The sequence below is a fragment of the Montipora foliosa genome, chromosome 2, assembly GCF_036669935.1.
Source record: "Montipora foliosa isolate CH-2021 chromosome 2, ASM3666993v2, whole genome shotgun sequence".
NCBI lineage: Eukaryota > Metazoa > Cnidaria > Anthozoa > Scleractinia > Acroporidae > Montipora > Montipora foliosa.
The window spans coordinates 62,372,633-62,397,930 of record NC_090870.1 but is presented as its reverse complement, the minus strand read 5'-3'; the positions used below and the strand labels follow the sequence as shown (position 1 = coordinate 62,397,930).

Here is a 25,298-nt window from a genome sequence, read left to right as displayed (position 1 = left end):
CTTTTTCAAGATAACTAACAATGCTATTTACATGTAAATGATTGTATTTTCAATCATTATCAGTTTATTTGTTCGTCCATTAATCTCTTGCTTCAATAAATTGTTAATTGTCTTTATTTTTTTTGTCATTTTACAGTTTTAGCAGTTAAATGCGCTGTTCCATTCCACTAATTAAAGATAATAATTTTTTTTTTCTAGTGTTAATAAATTATTCATTTATCTTGTCAAAATCATGCGACTCATTAAACCATAGTTTAAACCATCTGAGGATAGTTGACCACGGGGAAGAGAGGTGGGTTTTACTCTCTTTAACGTAGACACACAGTTGGCAAAATAATGATCTCACCTTGTACCGCAAAATCAAATTATAGAATCCTGTCTTAGGTAAATCAACTGTGAACTGTAGCACTGTTGGAGTAGCATTATTGGTACCCTCTTTCAGATCCACGCCCACCACAAGAATGTTGTCTCCAGCTGCATTTACAATGGTCATGTGGTTAATTCTTTTTTCTGGGGGCTGCAAAAGAGGAAATTAACTAAATTAGGTCACATGAGAGTCATGCAATACTTTCCCTACTTGCAGGAAAATACACATGTACCTTAAGTTTCAACAATAATGGTATCTCAGGACATAACTGTAACTTAAAAGGATAAAGTGTATCAGATTGATCACTCACTGGAAGCTGTCAAAAATGATATAATAGACAGTATGGCTGCTATTATTTATTAAACAAAAGAGACCTGTTGGCTCATTTTATTATAATTAGGAACTACCAAATCAGAATATACTACATGTACATGCACATGTACAGTATACTAGGTAAACCAATCAGAAAAATTACTTACAGAATAGAGCGGTTTTCAATTGAGTGTCAATTTAAGTAATTAGCAAATGAATGAAGGGTTAGTTTCTAAAGAAACTGTGGTGCTGCGTCGGTGGGGAAGTAGTATACAAAAATTTGGTTTTATCAACGGAGTTGATAATGTACGGTGGCCAATTTACATTATCAACTCCGTTGATAAAACCAAATTTAAGTAATTAGCAAAATTACTTTGGTTGTGCATTACTTCACTCAGTGATTGGTTCAAAATTCTCACGCCACTTTTTCAACCAATCAGAAGTGAAACCAAAGCCAAAACCAAAACCAATCATGGCTCGCATGTGCACATTTTCCTGCGCTTTGTGTCGGCTATGTGTAATTACTTCGAGTTTTGATTGGTTTACTTGATTGTCTCCATCCTTTCTGATTGGCCAAAGTAATTACTTTGGTTTTGGTTTTACGACACTGGCATTTGAAAACCACTCTATCATATCAATTACAGACAGAACAGATTCGTAAATGGGCCAATGACATGAGGTGTGCCTGATCTTTGCCTTGTAGGACAAACCACAACACCAGGAACTCCATGCCTTACTATTTGCAAATAGTTTGTGGGTTCTTTTTTTTACGTCCCACAGGTTTATGAAGATTGAAGGGTTGACTGAGACAGGGCCTACGGTTTATCATCCTTATTCTGGAAGACCATGGAAAGTCTAACCATTTGCATTTGCAATACAAAATTAATTAAAGGCAGCACTTTCTCTCCTCAGTTCCAGTTTAAGACCTTGAGTGTTGGTCTGGTCAGAACTTTTGATCCTGCAACCTCCCACACAGTTAAGTCCGATTCTTAACCAACTAAGCCAACTGATTTGCAGTTTATAATCATGCTAATTGTTCCACTCATAAAAGATTTTGTTACATTATTGTTAGCACTTACAATAACAGCCATGGCATCCTCTGCTTCAAATGTCATAAAATCTACACTTGGCACAAAGAAACCTGACTCTATCTCATCACATTTATCCCCTGAAAACCTTGGGCGACAGTAACATTGCCCAGTCGATGAACAAGACTTGTTTACTGAACCAGCCATGTCACAGTTGCACGCAGTACAGCCTGGGTTTTGTGCAGTCAAGCCAAAGAAACCATCCTATACAAACAGTGGTTGACAAAAAATAGTTTAATACTGCAATATGCATGGATCCAATTAAGTATAAAAATGAGTTCTACTTGAAAAGGAAATTCAATGTTAATGTTACCTATTAGGATAGCTCAGTATGGCATTAGAAATGGGAAGAGGTATATCGTAATTACAGTGTTTATTTATAATAAGGAGAATGCCACTGGCAGCATGCCCGACATTCACATGACAATAAACTATTATAATTTTTTATTAATTATTGCAATAATTGTACATATATAATGTCATTTATTATAATACCTGAGCCCAAGAATAATTTATTGTCACATGAATGGACATGTAGTGAACAAACTCAGGTTTTCAGTATTGCAGCTTACCAGTAAAGAATTAATAACATACATTGTAAGTAATGAAAATTCTATATTGGATAGTCTTCAAGTGATTTTAGGAGTATTATTCTGAAGTCCCGACTAATCAATAATTCACATGATACCTTTTACATTATAAATGAAAATTATTGTCTGATTATAAACATTCAAAATAATACAACATTGCTTACTGATGGTATTAACTTCACGTAAATTTATGTAATGATCAATAAAGGCATTGGAACTCCCAAGGAAAACTCAGTGGAGAATCATGAATTGTGTAGAATCTGGGGTTCAAAACAATGAGGTCACATTACATGTTAATTACACTAATTACAAATTACTAAATTAAGTCAACACACATTGTAGATTCCTTAAGTAACTTTACCTGGCATTTATTGCATGTTCGTCCAGTCAGCAGTGGTTTACAAGGACACTGTCCATTGACCTTATCACACACATCCGATCCATTCATGGTACCTGTTACATTGCATCGACAATCTAAGCAAGAGAATTGAGGAAGAATGATTTTCAAGCAAATGAAAAGTAAATAGTTCATGAAATTGCAATTGATGACATTTTCCATGCGGCTAAATATACATACATGTAATTTAGGCAAAGTGAAAACCAAGCCAATATGTAGCAGTTTTTACAGGGAGGTTTGCAGGGGCATTGCCACACACTTTTAATTAGCTGGACCCTCCCTCTCATATTTTGGGGCGAATATACATATTTCCCCAAACACACTCAGTCTGGTTTTTTGCTGAGTCAGTAACCTGTTGACGGGTGAATTGGAAGGTGGACTGTGGCTTGGATGCCATGGTGACCTTTCTGCTGATGAGAGTGCTGCCTCCTCTCCTGCGACCTTTACAGCACTTACCCTCCAATAAATTGGCATAGTGTTTTACATGCAACAACCCCTTTCACAAAATTAATACCATTGCAAACAGCTACTGTACAGTACCTTCACATCCTGCCTCATTATTTGCTCTTAGGTTCCAATACGTATCCTTGCAAATGTCACAGGCCCTTCCTGTCACATTAATCTTACAAGCACATTGTCCTGTGACACCATCACATGTAAGGCTGTCTGCTGAACTGTTCACACCAGGGACATGACATGCACATGCTAATGAAATGAAGAAACTACTTTAGTCCAATGACGGTGTGACTCTACATGTACTATCAACATGGCACTGCTCCAAAGGGAAACAGAAACAAAGACAAACAACCGAAAACCAATAATTATTAAATATTAACTACTTGTGCCCTGAAAATCAGGAAAGTGCAGAATGCGCCTTAAGTCTAGTTTCACTCCGAATACCCTGACCAACATTTTCTCTCAAATTCCTGCCTCACTAATTCAAATTCCACAAATTCCTAACTGTAAATTTACAGTCATAAATCAATGATGGTAAAGTTAAGCTTGCTATACACGTAGTACAGTGTACTATTATAGTACATGGTATAGATGAATTATTGGAATTTAATCGTTGAATACTGTATGTGAAAGTAACACTGAGTCAGGTGAGAAGGGCAGCAAATGAATAGAAAATGTTTGGGCCCAGTACTCCACAGTTTGTTGCAGACTTCTGAAGAAAAGTAAAAATTCAATGACTTGGAAGCTCATTTGCATGCACATTGACCCAACAGTAACGTCATACAGAAAACATCGTTTATTTGGCAAAACTAGCTGTGATGATCAAATAACATACAGCTGTAACAGCTGTATGTTATTTCTGTGATGCATTGGTTAATAATAGGATTAGTTATATTCAGAGTTCCAAAGACCAATGCTGCACAAACTTCCAAGTCAAGCTGTGAACTTCCAACTTACAGAGACAAGTGTTAGCATCATCCATGGAAACCGCTGGATTGCGATAGAAAGATTGTTTGCAGAATTCACATCGATCTCCGTATGTGTTGTCTGTGCAGTTATCACACACTCCATATCCTTTGGTCTCATTATAAGTACAGCGGTCAGAATGATTATAGCACTGGCAGGCTGTAAAAGATAATGCAGAATGAAATGACTGCAACCAAAAATATAACTACCGTAAATACTTGTGTATAGGTATTAGCACTTTCCGAGCCAATGACCCAACAGGCCGGTGCTTATCCCCAGTTTCCGTAGCAATTTAAACAACTAGGAGTATTTTTAACTCCCCCCTGGATGGGATGCTAGTCCATCGCAGGGTTACGCCCCGCATTTCGCCGGTACCCATTTATACACCTGGGTGAAGAGAGGCACCGTACGTGGGACCGGAGTAAAGTGACCAAGAACACAACACAATGTCCCCGGCCAGGACCCAAACCCGGACCACTTGATCCAGAGTTGAGCACACTAACCATGAGGCCACTACGCCTATTAAAGCGTGTATAAGCCGCATCTTTTGGCCAAAATGTTGGGCTCCATTGCTTTCAAAGGGAGTAAACTAGCTGGTATGGGATCACAAATGGTCAAATGTCAACACTAAAAACCTTCAGTAAATAAAGATTTAAAATATTCTTCAACCAATCACTTCACCATGTGCGAGAAAATACCATGTTATTGAGGAGAACTCGTGAAGCAAATGGCTGACTATTTTGTTGCCCTTTAGTACTTGCATGGTGTGGAGTGGTGTCAAGTCACAGAGATAGAAATAAACAATTAGGGTACCGTATTTACCCATGTATAATACGCACCCGTGTATAATACCCACCCCAATTTTGGACTGCATTTTGAAAAAAAAGTTAAAGCAAAAAGCAAAACTAGTGTGGAAAAATCCATTTCCTGGATAAGAAAATTTGCTCTGCTATATACAACAGTAAAGTAAATAAGCCTATGTAAAGTGTTTAAAAACTGAAACAGGCCCCTCTTTAACTTGTAGTCACAATCAAACAGCACTTCTCTCGCACAAGATTCGTCACCGACAAGTTCATCTTGTTGTCCGTCCACAAGATCGTTTTTTACTACTCCATATTTGACAAAATACGACTCAATCATCTATTCAGGCAGAACTGAGGTCAATCCGCCAAGAATTACTGCTAAATTGGTGTTTTCTCTGTAAATGCTGCTTTCAAGCTTTCAGTCACACGAGCTTCGAAAGTATAAATAAGCAGGCTTCTTCATCTCCCCAGTCCCAACACGTGGAGCACGCCAAACTCTTCATTCCTTCGGCATCCAGTCGGCCTTTATCTTGGGCGTCGCTGATAACCCTGTGCTTGTTTTCAACTTTAGGCACCGCTTTCCTCATGAAAATCATCATTAATTTTGATCCATCACCAGCACGCGCCAACAAAACAGTTGCGTGACCTTAATTTTCTTCTCCACGGTGTAATGTTGATCATTCAGTTCGGCGGCATAACGAAGATCAGTGGCGTTTTGTCCATATTTCCAGTAACATGTAGTGGGTAGTTGTGTTCTTTGCAAAGTTTTATAATATAACAGTGTGAAATCGGATGATCTTCAGCGAAATTAACGAGCGTTATTTATCAGACTGGCATCGTAAACTCCGGGGAGTTTCGTGGCCATTTTGACGTTTCAGTTTATCGCTCAAAAGTGAAGGCTATGTTGTTCAGTTGTTCATTTAAACAGAAAGGTTAATTTATTAGTGGATCTTGGTCAAGCCTTTTACTTTTCAATCAAAAACCAATGCGTCCTTGTTTTTATGCTAATGAGGGACGCGTGTCTAAATGGATTCTGTGTATAATACGCATCTCAATTTTCGGAGCTGTTTTAGCGGAAAAAAAGTGCGTATTATACACGGGTAAATACGGTATTGTTTCATTGACATTGCAATAGTAGACTGAGATCGATTGTTGGTTTCATGACTTGCATGTTCACGGCCACAGAGATAAACAATGAGAAGTGTTCTTTTACCGCAAAAAACAATTATTTTCTCTCAAAAAAGTACTGTATTAATAAAAATAATACCATGAAAACCATTTTATCTTTTTTCAAGGCTTACAGTGTATTGTTTTTCTAAAAATTTAAACTGTTGGTTGACAAGTTTGTGTTGTTTATATAGTCTGTTACTGATGTCAATCATGTCAATGCATAAAGGGAATGTAGTTACTGTTACGGTACTGTCATAGGAGTCTGGATCCTAAGCCAGCCACTACATCTTGAAGCTCAGGCCATAATGTAGCATGGCAGCCATGTACATGTATGTATTAGTAACAGCAAATATTGCCTAGTTTAAAAAGAATGCTTTCATTTCTCCTAGTTTTGGTTGCATCTTTGCATCACATTTTACTTGTCATTATTTGAATTTTGAATCTTATGAAAAAGTGACTTACTATTTCATTAGCATCAATAAGAAGGACAGGTTTAACTTGTTGACTGACCTCAGACACAGGGTTCTCCTTATCAGGCGGTAACCGGTAAAATTTACCGCTTGTAAGAGCACTTATTACCACCTGCAAACGCTCAGAAGATGCTTGTCCTTAGCAGAACGTCCAACATTAACCAAATGCCTTACTGGTTTGAAAAGGTCTCTTACCAGTTGTGCTGAAAACTAGGGAGAACCCTGCAGGCGGCCTAGGATGCCGCCCATTGACGAGTAAAATTGTCTCACTGGCTTTAAACAGCCTGAGTCTCAATCCCTGAGGAGCCAGTGGGTTTAATATTTGGCAAACTGCTTGCTACCAGGTTGCTATTTGAAGGAATGAGATGTTTAATATCAGGACCATTCTATTTGACTAAACATTTATTTAATGTAGTTATAGTTGTATAAGGACCTTCACAAGCCTCTCTGAAGCGGTAGGTTTTGTTGTTGAATAGTGGCAAACATCTCTCACAATTGTGTCCATCAGTTTTTCTCTCACATATGCACTTTGAAACATCCTACATAACAGCAAAAGATGACATTATTAAAATGATATTAAGACTTTTAATAGTATTACTGCACATGTGACTGTATAATCCACCTCATCATTACCTTTTCTAGTGAATACATGTACACTTTGGACAAAATGAAGTGCAGGTTATAGACGAATGAGAGAAATGATCCTCACGCTTAATAGCTGGACAATTTAACAACAGCTAGATTCACTCAAAAACTATATCCCCATTAACCCTTTCACTCCCAAGAGTGCTACTTATAGATTTTACTCTGTCTAACACCAGACGATTTTACTCGTCAATGGGGAACCCCACAGGGGTGAAAGAGTTAAGGTTACCATATACCTTCAGATTGACAATTTTCTTCAAATTTGGATTTTTCGGTTAAAGTAATGAACTCGAAATGGGATCTCTAACGTAAAAAAGAAATTATTAAAAGATTAAATATTGGCGGAGAAATATAGTGGTTTTACGTTTTGGCCGGAAGTAAAAATTACCAGTCTGATTGACAGTTTTAGCGCTGTTTTCTCGAATCAATTTTTTCACTTGAAGCGGACACTTCAAAGAGCTAAACCTCACAGGGAATTTGTCCAATTGCCCCCAAATTTTGACAGTGGCTAGGTTAACATATAAGCAACAAAACTGTGTCTGCGAATTTTTTATTTCAAAACATTTTTTCTCTGAGAGCGATATTTGTACGAACACTTCACATTTTTTAAATACTATTTCGAAAACATTCTATAACCAGGGATGGCACTAGGATTTTTCAATCCAGGTCCTGGGACCCGCATGTTTGGCCAAATTGGGGTCCCAAGCATTTTTTGGGGGTCCCAAAATCTTGGTGACCCTCTGCGAGAAAAAGAGTATGTTTTAAATTATGAGAAAAAGAGAGTAACCAACTTGGAATTAATATTGACGCATATGCATAGGACCGGCCGACAAAGGCTTTTTCTAGAGCCGTTACATTCATTCCTGGACAAGAACTCTGTTAATAAAAGAGCACCCTTTCCAAGGCTTTACGCATCACTGGTTTCCTGCCTTAGGAGCAACGAACAGTGACGTCTTTTGGTATATATTTGCATTCAGTGACTTGCAGAGTACATTCCTCTGAAGAAGACCGCAGAAGACGGTCGAAAATTTAGTTTTAACCTTTTTAGATGTTTTAAACCCCATTTCTTAGAACTTCAATTATGATCACAGATCGCTCCAACAGTTTTACAAACAACAGAATATACTGACAAATCAATGCAAGTTGTGTGAGTTATTTAAGTCAGTGCCTTGCGTCCTGGGACGCATTAAAATTTCGATGATGCATTTTTTGGATTTTATTTGCGTAAAAATGCACGATTTCTGCGTTAACGCGATCCCTGTATAACTTTTCACTGTAGCTGAGTATGGCAAAACCCAGCGCTTTGGGTCGGGAAACAGAGGAACAAAGTATTAAATAGCGAAAAGCAAAATTTGCTTTGACTTGTAGCTTTGAAAAGATGATTCGGAAGCTCGCATTTAGAGGTCGTGAAAATTCAATTAATTTCAAAATTCTTGATATGGTTTGATAGCCAGCTAGAGTATAAGCTTTAATTTGATATAGGGCTTTAGGTATCTACTGTAACAGTTTAAACCGGACGCCCTGCAACGCTCAGACGCGAAACACCCCTGAAGGTATATATGGTAACCTTATTAAGCAATAATTATAGACACCTGAGAAATTCAAGTGGCTTCATTGGGATTCAAACCCATTAAAGTTCGAGGATCAGTTCTCTCATTTGACACTTTGAACAATTCAAAATTTGACAACAAGCGAAATATAACACCTGGACCCTTTCAAGGAATTAAACCTATAGACTAAAGAATTGAGCTAGTGTGCAGAATTGCATGGGAAGAACGTAACATCACTACCCCTTCTTAAATAATGCAGCAGTGCAAATTAAATTGGACAACAAGTGCAACTATTATCCCCAAGTTCAAAACAGAAAAAGATTCAAGCCATGCAAGCACATTACAGACAGAATGGGGTATCTTAATTTTGGCAACCCCCATAAAGACAAGGTCCCCAGGGGTGATACCCCAAATTAAATATCCCTAAATTTGGGTGGGAGAGACTGTCTGCTTGGTGACTGAGAATCTTAACAAGAGTTCAGTGAATTAAAAGTCACCACTTTTAAAATTTTAATTCATGAATGTGTTCTCATGAGTGGAAACTATCCATTGCAAAAAAATTAATTTATAGCATCTGATTGGATTATGAGCCACAAGGAGTCCCACAGTTAGGATTCTTACAGTTGTATAACCTCCCATGTAGACATTCTTACTGGCTTCATCAATCATTCGTCCCCCACGAATGTCTGCTGAAACAAAAAACCACTTGGACCGTTCACAGTCAGTTTCTCCTCTTTTCAAAGAAACCAATCAGCATTGACTAATTGTGTTGTAGATAGCAAATAATTAACATGGTGCGAAATTATGCCAACTGGAAAATGACCTCTAATTGGTCCGTAATCTATGAACGGAAGTGGTTTACATTTCAGCAGACGTTCATGGGGGAGGAACGTGTGATGAACCCCTAAAGTGTCTGCGTAGGAGGCTAGGATTCTTACTGCATAATATAAGGAACTTTATCACATGGTCATGAAATACAGTGTACTCGTAAATGACTTGGATTATTTCTTACATTATCATCACACTTTGATGCTTGTCCATTGCAAAAGCAAGAGGCCTGTACATCCCAGTCTTTCACAGAAAAATAAAAAGCTCTTTTGAGAGAGTCTGAGATTTCATCTGGGTTAAATGGACTAGCTGTAACAAACTTTACTAGCACAAGTTTGAGATTTGTTATCAGGAAGGACTCTTGTAGTCTCTTGTCACTGAGGAGGCGCTCACTTACAGATTCATCAACCAATGGAGTGTAAGAGAGCTGTAAATAAAAGAGAAAGTGCAAAAAAGGTCAAAACGTTTGATCCAGTCCTCAATAAAGGTTAAGTTAAACCCCCGGAAAAGGATGGAAGATTAGAGCACAGACTTGTTTTGTCCCTTTTCAATGCTTCAACCAGCAAGAGAACTAGTTACTAATATTTTTACAATTAATCTCTATAAGAAAAATCAACATTAAATTGAATTTTAGACAACTACAACGTGTAGTTCAGCTGAATTCAGCTTCAAAGGTCTTCAACTGTCAACATTTCTAAATTTCTGTAACACAGGTACACATGTATAAAATTAATTATTTCTTACTGTACTTATAATAAAGTTCCAGGAGGGAGGTTCTGGTAAGTTGTATCAGTTACAAGCTCGCATTTTTCAACTTTGTAATCACCCTCAAGCTTTATAAGGTTAACTAGTATTTCAGTTGAACTGGAATAATTCTGCATCATAAAATGAGCTTCAAAGATTCTAATTTAAGTAAATATAATGTAGTCAGTGTTGCTACATATGTAATCCAGACAAGGCACTGAAAGAGTATGGTCAACCTTTGGCATCCGTGTCCAAGAATTCAATGTTAAGCCAGCAAATTGAGAGGAAAATAACAAAGGCCAGAAATGGAAAGATCAAGGTGCCAATAATATAACATAAAATTTTACACATAGATGTACCACGTCAACAAATTACGAGATAAAATTGTCAATTTTTGCCATTACACCTGTAGCTGCATTTCTGGACAGACAGTAAGTTATTACAATAGAATATTGAAGAAAATGACACCTAGAGCTGTACGAGTCATTTAGCAGGGCATACATGTATATAGCAGTACAGCCTGCTAAATTGAGTGGGAGATAATATATTTTATAATAAAAACACCTGCTGGTCAATGAAATATTCACCTAGCCAGTGAATTATACCTTCACACGTGATTTAGTATTTCATTGGTGTTTATATAATAAATAGAATATTACATGGCCGCTTGGAGATACGAAATTTCACTTCACATGTTGAAAAATATTTCACTTGTTCGCTGCACTCACTCGTAAAATATTTTTCAACACTCAAAGGGAAATTTACTATTTCTGTACGGCCATGTAATATCCCCTATTTACATGTATACCTAGTTCAAATTAATAATAACGTTATTAAAATCAATTCGTCCCAGTTCAAGTTTTAATTAGTTTGTATACTATAAAATTATTTAGATTGACAGATATCTTGATTATCATTGTTATAAAAAATAGTAAGTAAACCCAACAGGTAACATTTAAATTACTTATGACGACATGCAAATAAATTATACCTGCATCAATGATACAATCACAGTACATTTAACAAATGTCGAACTTCAGGCCCTAGTTGTTCAAAAGACAGATAATGCTATTTATAAATCATTATCTATTGGATAGCACAATTGGTTTCCCTGTAATGACTTATCCACTGGATAGTAATTTATCTGGCGGATATCCATTGTTTGAACAACTGGGGCCAGAACTTTAGGTGAATGAAAATTTAATAAATAAATACCATACTGTGGTTCACATGCAGCATGTTTAAATTTCTTCTTTTTTAATGAAGAAGGAATGGTGTTAGCTTAAAGCTAATACTAATAATAAAATTCTTTTTTTTCCTGAAAAGGGGAATCTTTTTCAAGTGGGAGGCTTGAGGCCACTGCACATGACGATTTTCTCTACCTGGTAACGTAATCTTGCAAGAATTTGAACTCAAATTAAGACAGCGCCATGTTGTTATGACGAAAATTAACAGAGAAAAACATTTCCAAAATCATTTAAGACTTTTACGTCTGATAAGTGGCAACAATACGATAATAAGGGAATCCATACATGGATTCATATGATGATGTTATTTACACAATGAAATTGATAGTTTGGTGGAAAAATAGTGGTACGATTATAATATTATTTCTGGAGGCAATCACATGTAACCAGAAACAGAAAATCTTCCAAAATTTGTGCTAAAATTATGTTAGTAGTACTTACGAGACAACGTACAAATTGTGGGCTTCAAATAAGCAAATCAAAGATACAGTGGTAGGTGAAATTTTCTTAGCGGACGATTGTGGAACGGCAATTCGACCCTTGGATACAACGAGGTTTCTAAACATTCTAGATCTGTTTCTAGGATTTTATGTATACAAAAGGTGAGAAAGGCTGGCATCTGGGATACTTTTTCATCTGGCTATCCAGAAAAGAAGAGGAAGCTCGCTAAAGCATGGCGCAAACCTTTGACCAACTGTAAAATTACAAACCAAGATTTTGCGTCTAACTGACCAAACGTCAACTAATATACATGTGCAGGTAATTTCAAACCTTAGTCATAAGCACGAACACTCGCCAATAAAAAACAGAATAACCACAGAATAACCGATTCTAGGACAACAACAGTTGAAATCCATTTCATCAAGCCCTTAGCTAGAATCATCCAGACAACGGAAATGCACCGATTCATGAATCGAATGAAAAATATAATTAACTTACTTGCTTATCAACATTGACTGCAGTATCGATCTTAAAACACTGAACCTCCAAAGCGTTTATCTCCTTTTCTCCGGTTTCTCGCATGTTGAAATACTCCGTACAATTCGTAGCAAAGAATATGAGAGGGCTGTAGCTTTCTCCGGAATCGTTCGACTTCAAAAAGTACATGGCGGATGGAAGCTCATGGTAAAAACTAACCACGGATCGATAAAGCAGCATGTTTCTTCCGATGTCTAGCTGTAAGGAGACGGGGTACTCAAAGTTTTTCGATTTCCAAAACGAATCAAAAGAAGAATCGTGCACATTACTGGCAGGGTGTTTCAATGATTCATTATTCGCGTCACAAACTTTGTCACACTGCAAATTAAAGCAGTAGCTCTCAGGCGAAAGCTCACCACAAGTTGAATTCGCTGTCAAATTAAATTTCCCAGAAATGTCTTCAGGAGGTGGGTAACAAGGTCCTGTACTGCATGATGTCTGACAAAAAACAGTCTCAGTTGAAAACATTACGAGGAGGCATAAGAGAACGAAGTTCGAAATCCCGCAATTCGAACAACGTTGTGACATAAAGCGTCTTCGAGGGCGGCACATTTTCGTTCCAAAGTGCTATCTTTCCAACTTCATTGCTCGTTGATTACACCTCATATTTTCATTTCAACTTAGCTCAAGCATCCAGTGTTCTCAGTCAGGTCGATCACTACATACACATGCTCTGGGACATGCTGCATCCAGTTTTTTGGCTCGAAGCATTTGACTGCTTGAGTGATTTGAATGCCAAATTATTTGACGGACATACCTAATGAGAATTGCAATCAAATCATACTTGTCCAAATTATATCAACTTTATTAGAGAGAAATAATTAACCTGTGATGCACATAAAGATTACAAAACTTTTAGGAACAATCTAAAACCAGTTTAAGACACAGAAAAATAGCAAAATAAATTTCATTTAGCTTGGAAAAGAATATAAAGAATAGGGAACTGGGAATGCAAATCATATTCTTATTACTCGGCAAACGGTTACCATAGATGCTTCACCGCGCCGTCGCTGCTAGGAAACCAAATCAACAGTCAACTCAGCAAAAACATGTAAAAGTGCTGATACATTCTGAATCTTTCTTCTCCCTTGTCGGGGAGGAGAAGAGTTAGAGAAGAGATACACAGAGATACGACAATGGGGGAGAAGAGAGATAGCCTGGATTCGAGGTTTGCCAAAGGCCGCAATTTTCCAAATTTCTTATTCCATGGAACAAGATCTTAACGGAAAAGATCTGCGGAAATTTAGCAGGTTGTCCCAAATTCTGCAAATTTTCAAAAATGTCTTCCGGAATTACCAAGGACGTAAAAGGAACGACGGTCCTATTATTACCTGTATTATTATCGTTATTATTATTTTTAAATTGCACAGCCTAAGCTTTGATTTGTCAATAGTCAATTTTCACGATAGTATCATTTGACTACAACTATCAGAATTCAGTTTGCTTTTCTTTTCTTATTTAAATTTTGTATTCTCAGCGGGGTGAAAATAAATAGCTGTAGTATGCCCGTTGGATGATCGTGTCACGAGACCTTTTCAATCATAAAAAATCGTCGTTGTACAAAATGCAAAGAGCGTGATGAAATTAGTAAAAACGTCAAGTTTAAGGCCACCGACATTTAGATAAGAGGTTTTTTAAACTTAATTGAGATTTACACACAATGTAAATGGAAAATAGCTGCTGGATTTGCAATTGCCATCCAGTACATAATTCTGACTTTTACATTCTTCAAACTTTCAAACCGCTCTAAAATCACGCACTTATATGTCAGTGGCCTCAAAACTGACGTTCTAACTAATTTCATCTCGCTCTTTCCATTTCTGGAATCTATTTTGTACCACGACCATGCTTTATGATTGCAAGATCACGTGACACGGTGATGCATAGGGACTATTCGCATGAGACAAGCAAAACTTGTAAGCCCCGTCGCTAGTGAAAACTGGCAGTTTTCACTAGCGACGCAAGCACCACAGGGCGCCCACACAAACAGTGTGTCTATTTGTATGTTCGAAATATAAAGAAATGTATGGGAATATTGAAGAGTCCTAATATAGTAAACTTACATCGAGAAATGACTATGTTAAAGCTCAAAATAAACGTAAACCTACCTCAGTTGTTGTGTATTGTCATTTCTGCGGCTGAAAATGGTGAATTTGAGCGATTTGGTGGGTTTTCCGTTGACTGTTACTACACGTGTAGTAAAAGTGAAAACCAGGCTATAGGATTCTGGTACTTGTAGTCAAACGGCGTCATCAAGCAAATGTCCTATTGAGGGCAAGCTTTCGCAATATCTTTTCAGTCTCAACCAATGGCGCTTTCCGCAGAAATTCTGTTCTTAGATTCTGTTTGTTGTTTGTAAATTCGCCTTCACCATACCCAAAGACCCAACCACTACGTGTGAGTAACATTTGCACGCCGCAACCGAGCAACTTCCCTTTTCCTCGATGGTACCGCTATGATTATGACCTTCTACCGGTTGAACAAACACGCAAAACTACAACATTCACTTGGAGGATAAGGCCTGCTCCAAGTACCAGGCAAAAGTTTTATAGGTGACTGAAGATGCGATAAAAGCGAAGTCAACATGAATCGAAATAGAGAGGCCAGAAAAACCTTCATATCCCCAATTAAGGAGAACAGGAAACCTGGGTGGAGTGGGTGGAGCCAAGACACAAGCTGCATCCTCCAATGGACTGAAAAAATAATCGAACTAACATCCCATACTCCTAGTAACCTCTGAAAGCTCATTTGAAGAACTGAAAATTTGAAGAACTGAAAATGAAGCAGGCCGTATAAAACACAACAGAGTTCATACCATGAACAATCGAGAATGGACAAATGAAGAGAAACAAAAATTAGTGCAAACCAACAGAGAAGAAAGACAGAAAGTTAAAAACTTCATGGAAAGGATAAGAGATCGATGGGACCACGAATTTCCAGAAAAGAAGAGAACAGCACAATATTTAGTTGATAATGCAGGGCGTTTTGTAAAGGAAGGATGGGGAGCGGGGAGAAGAGACTGGGACTCAAAGTACAAAGAAACACTGAATGGACTACAGAAATGAAAATCAAACTGTTGCAAATTGATGGAAAGGAACGAGAAAAAGGTCGAGGATTCATGAAGAGAGTAAAAGAAAGATGGGATTTAGAGTACCCAGAATACGCAAATACTAGCATGCAAAAGCTCAGAGACAATGCATCACGTTTTAAAGTGAGAGAACCGGAGGTAAAGAACTTGATGTTAGTAAGAAAAAGGAATGGTGTAGACTTGCAGCTTCGCAATGAGCAATAAGAAGAGAGAGAACATGAAGTGATGCAGGAGTGTCAGAAACTGAACTTGAAGCTACTATAGAAGATTTAAGGGATGAAATCACTAGAGAACAGGAACCAGGAACAGAAATCAGAGAAGAAGATGAAGAACTGGAAGAAATATTCAGCCAACTGTTAGAAGATCTGAATCCATGATAGTGCCATGTTAGAACTGGAACCCAGAGAAAAGCTGTGTAAACTTAAATTAACACCAGAGATTGAGGAAAGTGCAAACAGGATACTAGATCAGTACCTGCATGGAGACGAGAACATCCCTGAGATTACAGAGAAGGTTTGTTCATTGGGAAAGGTTATTGCGACCAAAACAGGAATAGTGCTAAAGGAGAGAAAGGCCAAAGGAAAACAAAAACCATCAAATGGAAACAGACGGGAGAGGAAACCCAAGGCGGAGATGAAAAAACTCAGACAACAAATGGCAAGAGCCAGCAATGAGATACATGTACGTAGAAGGACTGAGATGAGGAAAGCAACAACAAAAGAGAAAGAACTCCTGAAGCAATTACAAAAATTAATGGGCGGTGTGGAATCAACAACGAGGACATTAAAATTACACAAGGAAACTTGGATTGACAAACTCAGGTACAAGAAACTTAAACTGCAGAAGATGATTGAGAGAAAGCAAAGAGTAATGGATAATGTCAACTTTGAAAGGGACCAAAAGAACTTTTTTAAAAAGGAAGAATAAAACACGAAGGGCAGATACCTGAGATGGACAAGTTTGTCCAGTTTTGGGGAGACATATGGGAAAAAGATAAAAGAACACCGGAAATGCCATGGATGGAAAGTGTGCGCGACCAACTAAGAGAAAAGGTTAGGAATGTGAAAGAATTCAACATCACAGAAGAAAACCTTACTAAAGAGTCCTACAAAACGAAAAATTGGACGGTACTAGGAATTGATGGGATCCAAAACTTCAGGTGGAAAAGATTAAAACCAGCCAAAAGGCACTGAAGAGAGCCTTTGAAAAAATTAACATGATAATAAGTTAATACCAGTTTGGTGGCCATCAGGAAGGACAGTATTACTCCCAACGTCCAATTATATGTATGAACACCTCGTATAAGCCTCTTGCATGATTGGTTGGTAAATATATGAGACAGCATGCCATGGACAATGTGATTTGGGATGAAGGGCAATTAGGAGCAGTAGCAGGAGTGTTGGGTACTGTTGATCATAGTTGATTATAGACAGGTCCATTACGGAAGAGGTTAAGACGTACCACCGAAATCTGGCAGTAGCCTTATACGACTACAAAAAAGCCTATGAAGAACAGATTTGATACTTGAAGAAAAAGAAAAGAAGAGTATCTGGATATGTTATATGGCGTGCCCACAAGAAAATAACATCGAAAAGAAGAGAACTGAGAAAAAGCAAATTACAGACAGCTTGCATTTGCACTTAGAGATCGAAGACCTGGTTTCAAAGTAAGAGTTGTGCCTCTTGTGATCAGTGCATTCGATGGAGACATAAAAGAGACAATAAAGGAACTGGAAAATATTTTTGAAACAACGATTTGTGCAAACAGGTTGTTGAGGAGATGCAGAAGACAATTTTAATGGACATTGAGACAATAATCCGAAAGTGTTATCAGGACTTGTCGAGAGTGACATGGAGTAAAATTCATGATAAAAACGAAGTTGTGAAAGGGGCCAACAAAATTTTTGGTGGTTCCTCAATTGGGCTATATTGTTTTAATTTGCAATATAGCTATAATCTTTACCTAATAATAATAATGGTTTATTTACAGGATCTACAAAAATTTAAAATGGCTCTTTCCCTGTAAAACATTAATTCAATAAAACTACAATAATAACGATGTCCTTAATTCCTAAATTGCTGAGAGTGACTAAAACTTCTTAGGTATTTTCCTACACTTCGGCAAAACGTGTTATAGTCAGTGATATTCCTCAAGTCAGCTGGGAGTTTGTTAAACACTGCAGCTGCCGTATGCTGAAAGTTCCCGACTCTCGAGGAAGAGTTAGTACGGGTGCAGAAGAAGATCTTAAATTATATGCATCGACACAATGCATGCAATGAAAATGTTAAGTACTTTGTGAACAAGCTATCGTTTAACGCCTTGTGTGTAAGTGTTAAAATGTTTAAATCCATTCTTTGACTACTCGGTAGCCATTTCAGGCTAGCTAGGTCCTCTTGTCCGGCAAATCTCAACACATAATTTCGACAGGGAGCTGAAACAGATAAAAACAATCTCGGAACAAACTCCTCAGTCAATCAAGACTCCTGGACCAAAAAGGGAGAATATCGGAATGGACCCGAAAGCGATAGCTCTAACTGATGATGGCTTTCCAATTTAGTGTTTGGTCTCCTAGCGCCAGGGCACTGCTTGGGGAAACTGTAAATTGAAATCGACTCTGCCTAACGGAAGCTTCCCTACCAGCAGTCGTGTTTTTGTTTATGGCTCGATCACATGTATCCGCATGAAGCACTATTGGCATCATTGCTGGATTCTTTAAACGAGTTTACAGCTTGTACCAATCTGTTGAATTACAGTGGAACCCCGTTAATACGGTCATCAACGGGCCGAAAAAAATTGGCCGTATTACTGGGGTATGGTGAAATTCATGACTAAAGGACCGTAATGACAAATATCGCATTTGCACTTCCAAAACAACGTTTCTCTTTAACAAACAACAGGAATGTACGTACAGTAATTGTATAAAATACTTGAAACTTCGCTCAGTAGCTTTATAGGTCAAACGCTTAAAATTGTTGAATGTACTTACTGTATGTTCTGAGCATAAAATCTAAACAAGAACAGGCCCAACTTACTATGCTTCTAAAAAACGGAAGCCGCCCTAATACCTAACCGAAAGACTTTAGTATCAATCCTGCTTTTGATGAAAAAGCACAATGACTTATAATCCCTTTGCGATTTGCCTTACTGGATATAACAGTAGTGTGAAGATCATGTTTGTAATGAAAACAGGGAGGAGAGTTGCTGACAGTATGTTGTAAAGTAAATCGGCTGTTCGATTACAGTGGTAAATAACAAAGGTCAATGAAATTGACATGTCACAGGCGTTTTGATTTTCTTAATTTAGCGCAAGTGGCCGTATTAACGGAGTGAAATTATAGAGGATTCTAATGTTCGGAATTTGAAATTGTGGCCATTGGCCGTATTAACGGGTGACCACATTAGCGGGGGTTTTCTATAAGAGAATGTCTGGCCATTTTGCCGGGCCAAAAAAAAGTCGCCGCAATAACGAGGTGACCGTATTACCAAGGTGGCCGTAAGGGGGGTTCCACTGCATGTATTTGTGTTCCACCATATTGAACACAACTTTGGCGGGAACGTGTCCAACCTCGTGCCCAGGGTCTCTCTTCTTCCCTTCGTTGGAGCGGGAGAAAATTCTGCACGGTCGATTCAGAGCCACCTTAAATCTGTAATTTTTTAAAGGTGGCTCTGATTCTGCCTTACAGAATCTTTTTAAACTTTGCAGAAAGTTTCATCTTGGCCTTCTGATCACGTTTTAGCAATAAAATATGGGGGTTACTGAGTTTGTTTTGCAGACATTGGCATGCAACTAGGGCCAAAATATAGGGTGTTTTTGCTGGGTTTTCCCGTTGCCAAGGTAGCTTATTACGTCACAATAATGACCGCATCTTGTTGATCAATAATCGGTGTTTCATATGATACTATAGCATTGCTGTTAAGTGATACCAGAAACCCATAAGGGTTGAAACGTGTAACGGCCCCTTGTGTGCTGGGAAACAAGCTTCTGAATATTCAATTTGCTAAGTACCATATTTGGAACAACAAGAGCGAGGGGTTTCCAAATATGGTACTTAGCACTGAAACATTCAACCAATCAGTTCGCACTGAATATTCGGAAGCTATGAACGCGCGTTACACGTTTCAACCCTTATGGGTTTCTGGTGATACAGAGTGTGGTGCCAATCTTTCTAAAGAGAGTGTCTCTTCAAAGTGGTTAGATCCACCTTGAGTGAGATTCAGCTGACCGAAAAAGCTGTGGGCTAAGTATTGTCTATTTATGCGGGAAGTCAGATATTTTTTAGCGAAGTTCTATATTTACGTAAGACGTCATATATATTGTCACGGAAATGCAGTGGGTTGTACATACATTCTTCCGATGATAAGCAATAGGTATTTCCAAGATATCATTAATCTTTTTCTAACAAGTATTTTAATTTTGTCCAAAAAAGCGCCCATATTTTAGACTGATCATGTATTTTTAGAAGTAGTATTATTAGCCTTAGTATTAGTTTCAATTTTTTTCAAATGTACAAACACGCCATCCATGAAAAACCTGCAGCCTGGTGTTACCTACCTATCTACCTAGAATTCCGATCGATTGGAGAAAACCAACTAACACATTATATTCAACATGAGCCTGAAACGATAAGCCCACCTTCAAAGACCTTTTAACCACCTCGGCATATGCTACAATGCGGCTGGCTAAACGACGCCAAAACGGAACCTTATTCTGAGGATACGTGCCTTCCGGAGGATCAAGCCTGCCCAAGCCCAGCCCCGTCAGGGCTCGTTAACGTTTTTTCCTCAGTTGACCGCATAATTAATCGAAAGAGCCTTTTGAAATGGTAATAAAATGCTTCAACGAATTGAAGAACATCTTACGTTTGTCATGATCTCAGTAAAGCTCAAAAATGACCAAAACTTCAACAGTGAATGATCTTTATGTACAATTCAAATTTTATTTGTCATTTAATACAATCGATTTCTTCATGATTGACTTGGATGGAATATTTTCTTATTGTCAGTCAAGTTTTGTCAAGCGGCCAATAACTTCATTCCATTACTCTGGCAGAAAATTCACGCTTGCAGTGTTCCCTGGCAGCTCTACACAGTTCTTTTCCTGCTACTTGATTCTAGAAAAGGAACAATTACAACATTTTAGTCTGCTTGTTAAAGAATTGTAAATTAATTAAAGGCACCATGCCACCATTTTGAATGGGCGGCAGAAAAGACTGTAGCTTCTTTGCATAGAACCGTATTATCATTCTGGACCAGCTGTTTTGTTGCCTGTAGCTATCAAGGATGAGCAAGACTGAAATGGATTGAATTTTGGAAATAAATTGACAATTTTTCTTTTCTCATATTTGAAGTCCAGGATTTCTATCTGGAGAGTCTCTTGGGACAAACTTATTTGATGTCTTTTGTTTTGTTCGTCAGGAGTGTTCTGAGAGATCTGTGGTACTAATTTACATTTTTAGCCCAGTTTCACGGTTCTGTAGAGCTACCACACGTGACAATCAATTCTCCTTTAGAGTGGGGTTTGAAACGTGAATGAACACTCAGGGGCACCCAACGTCAATTTTCGGAATATATCCGTTCCGAAGACGATTTGTGATCTAGAATTTTCGGAACATTTATTGTAAAATTCCTTGCTTGCCTTCCTGTCCTAGGATTTCCGAACATCTAAAACATCAGTGGTATAATAGCCCATTTTAAATTAATTTTTACCCTAAAAAGGTCACCTAGAATTTTCGGGAGCCTTTTTGCTGGCTGAAAGTTTCGAAATCCCTATAATTTTCAGATCACTAGACTTTCAGCTAGGAAATCCGAACAGATGAAAAATTTTTAGGGGATAAAAAATATGCCTATATCTACCGTTTAAATACTAAAATACGTTTAATAATGCTATGTTTAAGTGGTTTTGAACTATATTCTCGTTGGGTGCCCCTAAAACTTACTGAAAGCTAAACACCTACACCAAATATTTTTAACTGCAGTGAATTAAAACGCTTAGAAATGAATATGAACGATGAAAGTGATGAAATTGTTTTGAGAACTCCCCGAAAGAAAGGCACAATTCGACATTTGAAACAATTGACAGAACAACTTATGCCGATATTATTTTGGTAGCAGATAATCAAGTATTTTCTACCAGGCTAGAATTAAAGAGAAAATTAACTTAATTGCAAATAGTCTTCCTTATTCTCTTGTCACTAACCTTTTAGAAGCCTTACTCAATGATTATTATTCATCTTCATGCTTTTGCTTCGAGAGAATTAACTTTGGCTAAGAAATTATTTTTGACCATGAACGTTTTATACCTTACTTTATTTTATTTTACGGAACAATTAATATTCCGCTAACTTCAACGAAACATCTTAGCGCAAGATGGACTCATTAATAAGTAAAGCACACACCATTCGCAAAGAGCAAAGTTGAAATTTGTCAAATCTTATATCAATTTGTTGAAATTCTTTCCGTCTGCCTTCATGGTCGTTTAATTTGTTATTCACTGCTCCGAATTTCTAAAAGTATAGCCTCGGGATAAAACGATGGAAATGATTAGTTTTTGTAAGCTTTACCTCAAATGCCCGTTTCGCTCCTCGAGGAATATTCCCTCCGCCTCCGGCTGTGAAAGATTCACCTTCTGGAAGGAAAGAAACGCAGAGGACTAGAAGAGTAAAAAAGACGAAAACTTTGGAGTACATCGTTGGTAGGCGAAGTTCACTTCTTCTTTTCTTGGTAGGAGCCGGAGAGCAGGCTGTCTGTCGATGGCTAAAAACTGTAATTTTGTAGAGTACTGAAAAGTCCCTGTTTTATCTCTGATCAAAGACAAAAGAAAGGCCCCTGTCATTTCCGCGTTACCGGAATCGAAGTCTAATGAACTTTCAATTGGAAATAAATTGTTTTTTATGACAGATGGAATACAAACAGTGTTTTGAGGCAAAGAATAAAATTTCCGGACGGATCTCAAGTGTAAACGAAATCGAGTCATGTAATGATCACATTGAATTTTATGGAGTTCAAACGCTGATTGAGTTTTAATTATGTTAGATTATTGTTGATCTATGAATCAGATAGGAATCCAGCAATCCTACATGGTTGTCTATTTAACGGTGAAAGCTTTTACGGCTGTTGTTTGGACATGAGAATTAAAGACAAATGAGAGCGGAGCGTCTCATTAGAAGATTCAAAATTCCAAAAAAGGTTGGACTTGTTTTATCTTATCTGTGAATGGAAATAAGATTCTTAATTGCTGGTGAAATCTTCAATACGTCAAGACACGAAAACAACGTGGCACTTTCGTTGCAGTTCCATGAATATTATGTCTTCTTATCTTGCTCTTCAGTTACGAAATACTTGTATTTAGCTGCAGTTCTTTTATGTCATTACACTCGTGATGATAGTATTCCTATTCTTCTAGGAATGGTGTCTTTTTTGACAAGTATAGTTTTTATGGACATCAACTGAACTCCAATAATAAGAATCTTATCGCTTATGGCAGGTATCCCATTAAATTGTGACATTTTGCCTGATTGCATCAGAATGGTAGGCATCAAAGCGAAGACACAAATATTTCACCCATCTTTTTAATTACGAGAAGTTCAAAGGCTACGGTAGTTTGTTTAGTGACAAAACAAAATAACTAAAAGCGCATTGCTCAAAGGACGAACATAACAACATACACTGCATACCAACCATTTTATAACAATATTATATTTAATTAATTAGAAGCTATACACCTGCGATGCTTTAAAGGAAGGTGTATGAGAGGGCGCGCTTGTACTACTAGACACTCACCTTTAGCTTTCAACTATCCATCGAAATCAGAGAAAAAATTTAAATCGAAACGAATCATATGAAACATTTGCTGATGGCTTGAAATAGCTTGAAACGATAGCACCAAACTAAAACTGGATTAGGGTCAGGCTGTCAATTTTGCCGGCTTGTGCACTTCTTCTAACTACAGTTCCCTTTTTTTCTTTGACAAGGAAACTTTGCCTATATAATTAAAGTAATAAATACAAAATCACGCCTTGTGTTTTTCCTCTTTTTGCTTTTTCCAAGGTAGAAAGAAAGTTGACTAATAAATTTAGAAAATCAACAGAAAACAGTGTTTTGTAAAAGCAAGATTGGACTCTAATATTTAGTGTAATTTAAATTAGACAGCTAAACACTAAACGATTATAGGCAAAACTCTTAAAACAAGCCTTCAGAATCATTCATTGAGCTTATAAGAATGTGTTAGGTATCTAAGAATTATTTATTCTATAACCCTCATTGTTAAATTTCTTAGTAATCCTGGCAGTTTCCACGAAAGATGTGCTCAGCGATGTGCTTTATGTTTTTGCCGCGCTATTAAGAAAGCAAACTCCGTTTGTTGAAATTTAGTACAATTTCCGCGGTTTTCAAGAATTATTTGTTTTATGCTTTATTGCTAAATTTAAGACAAAATCACTTACGAAACACTATTCACACATTGGGTTAATCCTGACACAATTTTCAAAAACATGTATTGGCTAATGAACGTCATATAACTCAAATGTGTTGGCTAGAGTTGTGTGAATTTATTCCTTTGCCAGCGTGACTGCATCATGCCATCGATTTCGGCGTTTTTGTAAAAAGAACCATGTGAGTTTCATTCAATTCGGCAAAATGCGACTATTTATTTTTTTACAGAGAATGATTATTGTCTGTACTTTCAACTTGCAGAGAATTAAAAAATAAAACGAAATAGTTACCCATCAGGAACCCTACCATGGAAATGACTCAATATGCATTATTTAGAATTTTCCGGGCTGTATAAAGCTTATCGTGCCAGAAATATTGATCGTTTCAATGAAGTCAACAGATATTTGCCATATCATGATCAACGGTAAATTCTTGAGTGTTTACATTTCGTCTCAACGGAACTTGCAGCACCACGCCAACACACCGACGACTCAACTGTCTCGAAATGACGAAATTATTTCATTGTATTACTCATTTCTTTTTTTTTTCATTTGAATCCAATTGCTTACAGTTAGGTGAAACAAAAATGTTGAATTCAAGTAAACAATAGGGTCAGTCCAGTAGAAACTCAAACAGAAACTCCCTGCGCACGATCCTGGTCATGGAACTTGCTGAAACAGGAAATTATGAAACTAGTATGAAGTAAGAATAACGAAAACCTCTTGCGAGTTTTGGCTAGTGGTTGATTTCCTTTTTATTAATTACCTCCTTATCGATTTAAAGAACAAGTAAGTGTCTTTTTCTCAAAAAACGTGTTGGTTCGTCTGTGTTGAAATAGCCAGAGTACTAAATTTTGTATCAAATGAGTTGATAACGTAAATTGGCGCAAATCAAGAGTTCAACACTTTCGAAGTTCTACGCCATTCCCAGTTTGATTGAATTTGCTAACGTTTGACGTTTGAATTTCTTGTAATAAAGACGGCTCACGTTCGAGTTATCTTCTGCATTTCTTTATTGCGAAGCCGAGAAAAAAAGGTTATAATTCCGTGGACTAAGCAGCCAGAAATACGTCGAGCTCGCTCGCCAGAACTTGGAAGTCTTGACACATTCCTTTTTTGACGGCCACACGAATCGATGGTGCTCTTTGCGCGTGCTCATTGTAACCAAGA

General features: G+C 37.5%; 1 protein-coding gene and 1 long non-coding RNA gene across 4 annotated transcripts in view; both read right to left on the bottom strand.

The window, feature by feature from the left end:
* Positions 1-13,317, bottom strand: part of LOC137984866 (laminin subunit gamma-1-like) — a 43,352-nt gene extending 30,035 nt beyond the window's left edge. Inside the window, 8 exon segments of the mRNA XM_068832188.1 lie at positions 347-517; positions 1,759-1,971; positions 2,719-2,831; positions 3,295-3,459; positions 4,168-4,335; positions 7,053-7,158; positions 9,827-10,069; positions 12,573-13,317. Coding sequence (XP_068688289.1) covers positions 347-517; positions 1,759-1,971; positions 2,719-2,831; positions 3,295-3,459; positions 4,168-4,335; positions 7,053-7,158; positions 9,827-10,069; positions 12,573-13,163 — 1,770 coding nt within the window. The 5' untranslated portion in view covers positions 13,164-13,317.
* Positions 13,318-20,611: 7,294 nt separating this feature from the next.
* LOC137991051 (uncharacterized) lies at positions 20,612-24,450 on the bottom strand. Of its 3 annotated transcripts, none has more exons than XR_011121608.1 (3): positions 24,436-24,450; positions 22,260-22,499; positions 20,612-20,810 (listed from the first exon to the last, which is right to left on the bottom strand). It is a non-coding gene; the product is annotated as an uncharacterized lncRNA (long non-coding RNA). The 3 variants fall into 3 exon arrangements; XR_011121607.1 differs by lacking the exon at positions 24,436-24,450 and adding an exon at positions 23,479-23,493; XR_011121606.1 differs by lacking the exon at positions 24,436-24,450 and having other exon boundaries at positions 22,260-22,656.
* Between the last annotated feature and the right edge of the window lie 848 nt (positions 24,451-25,298).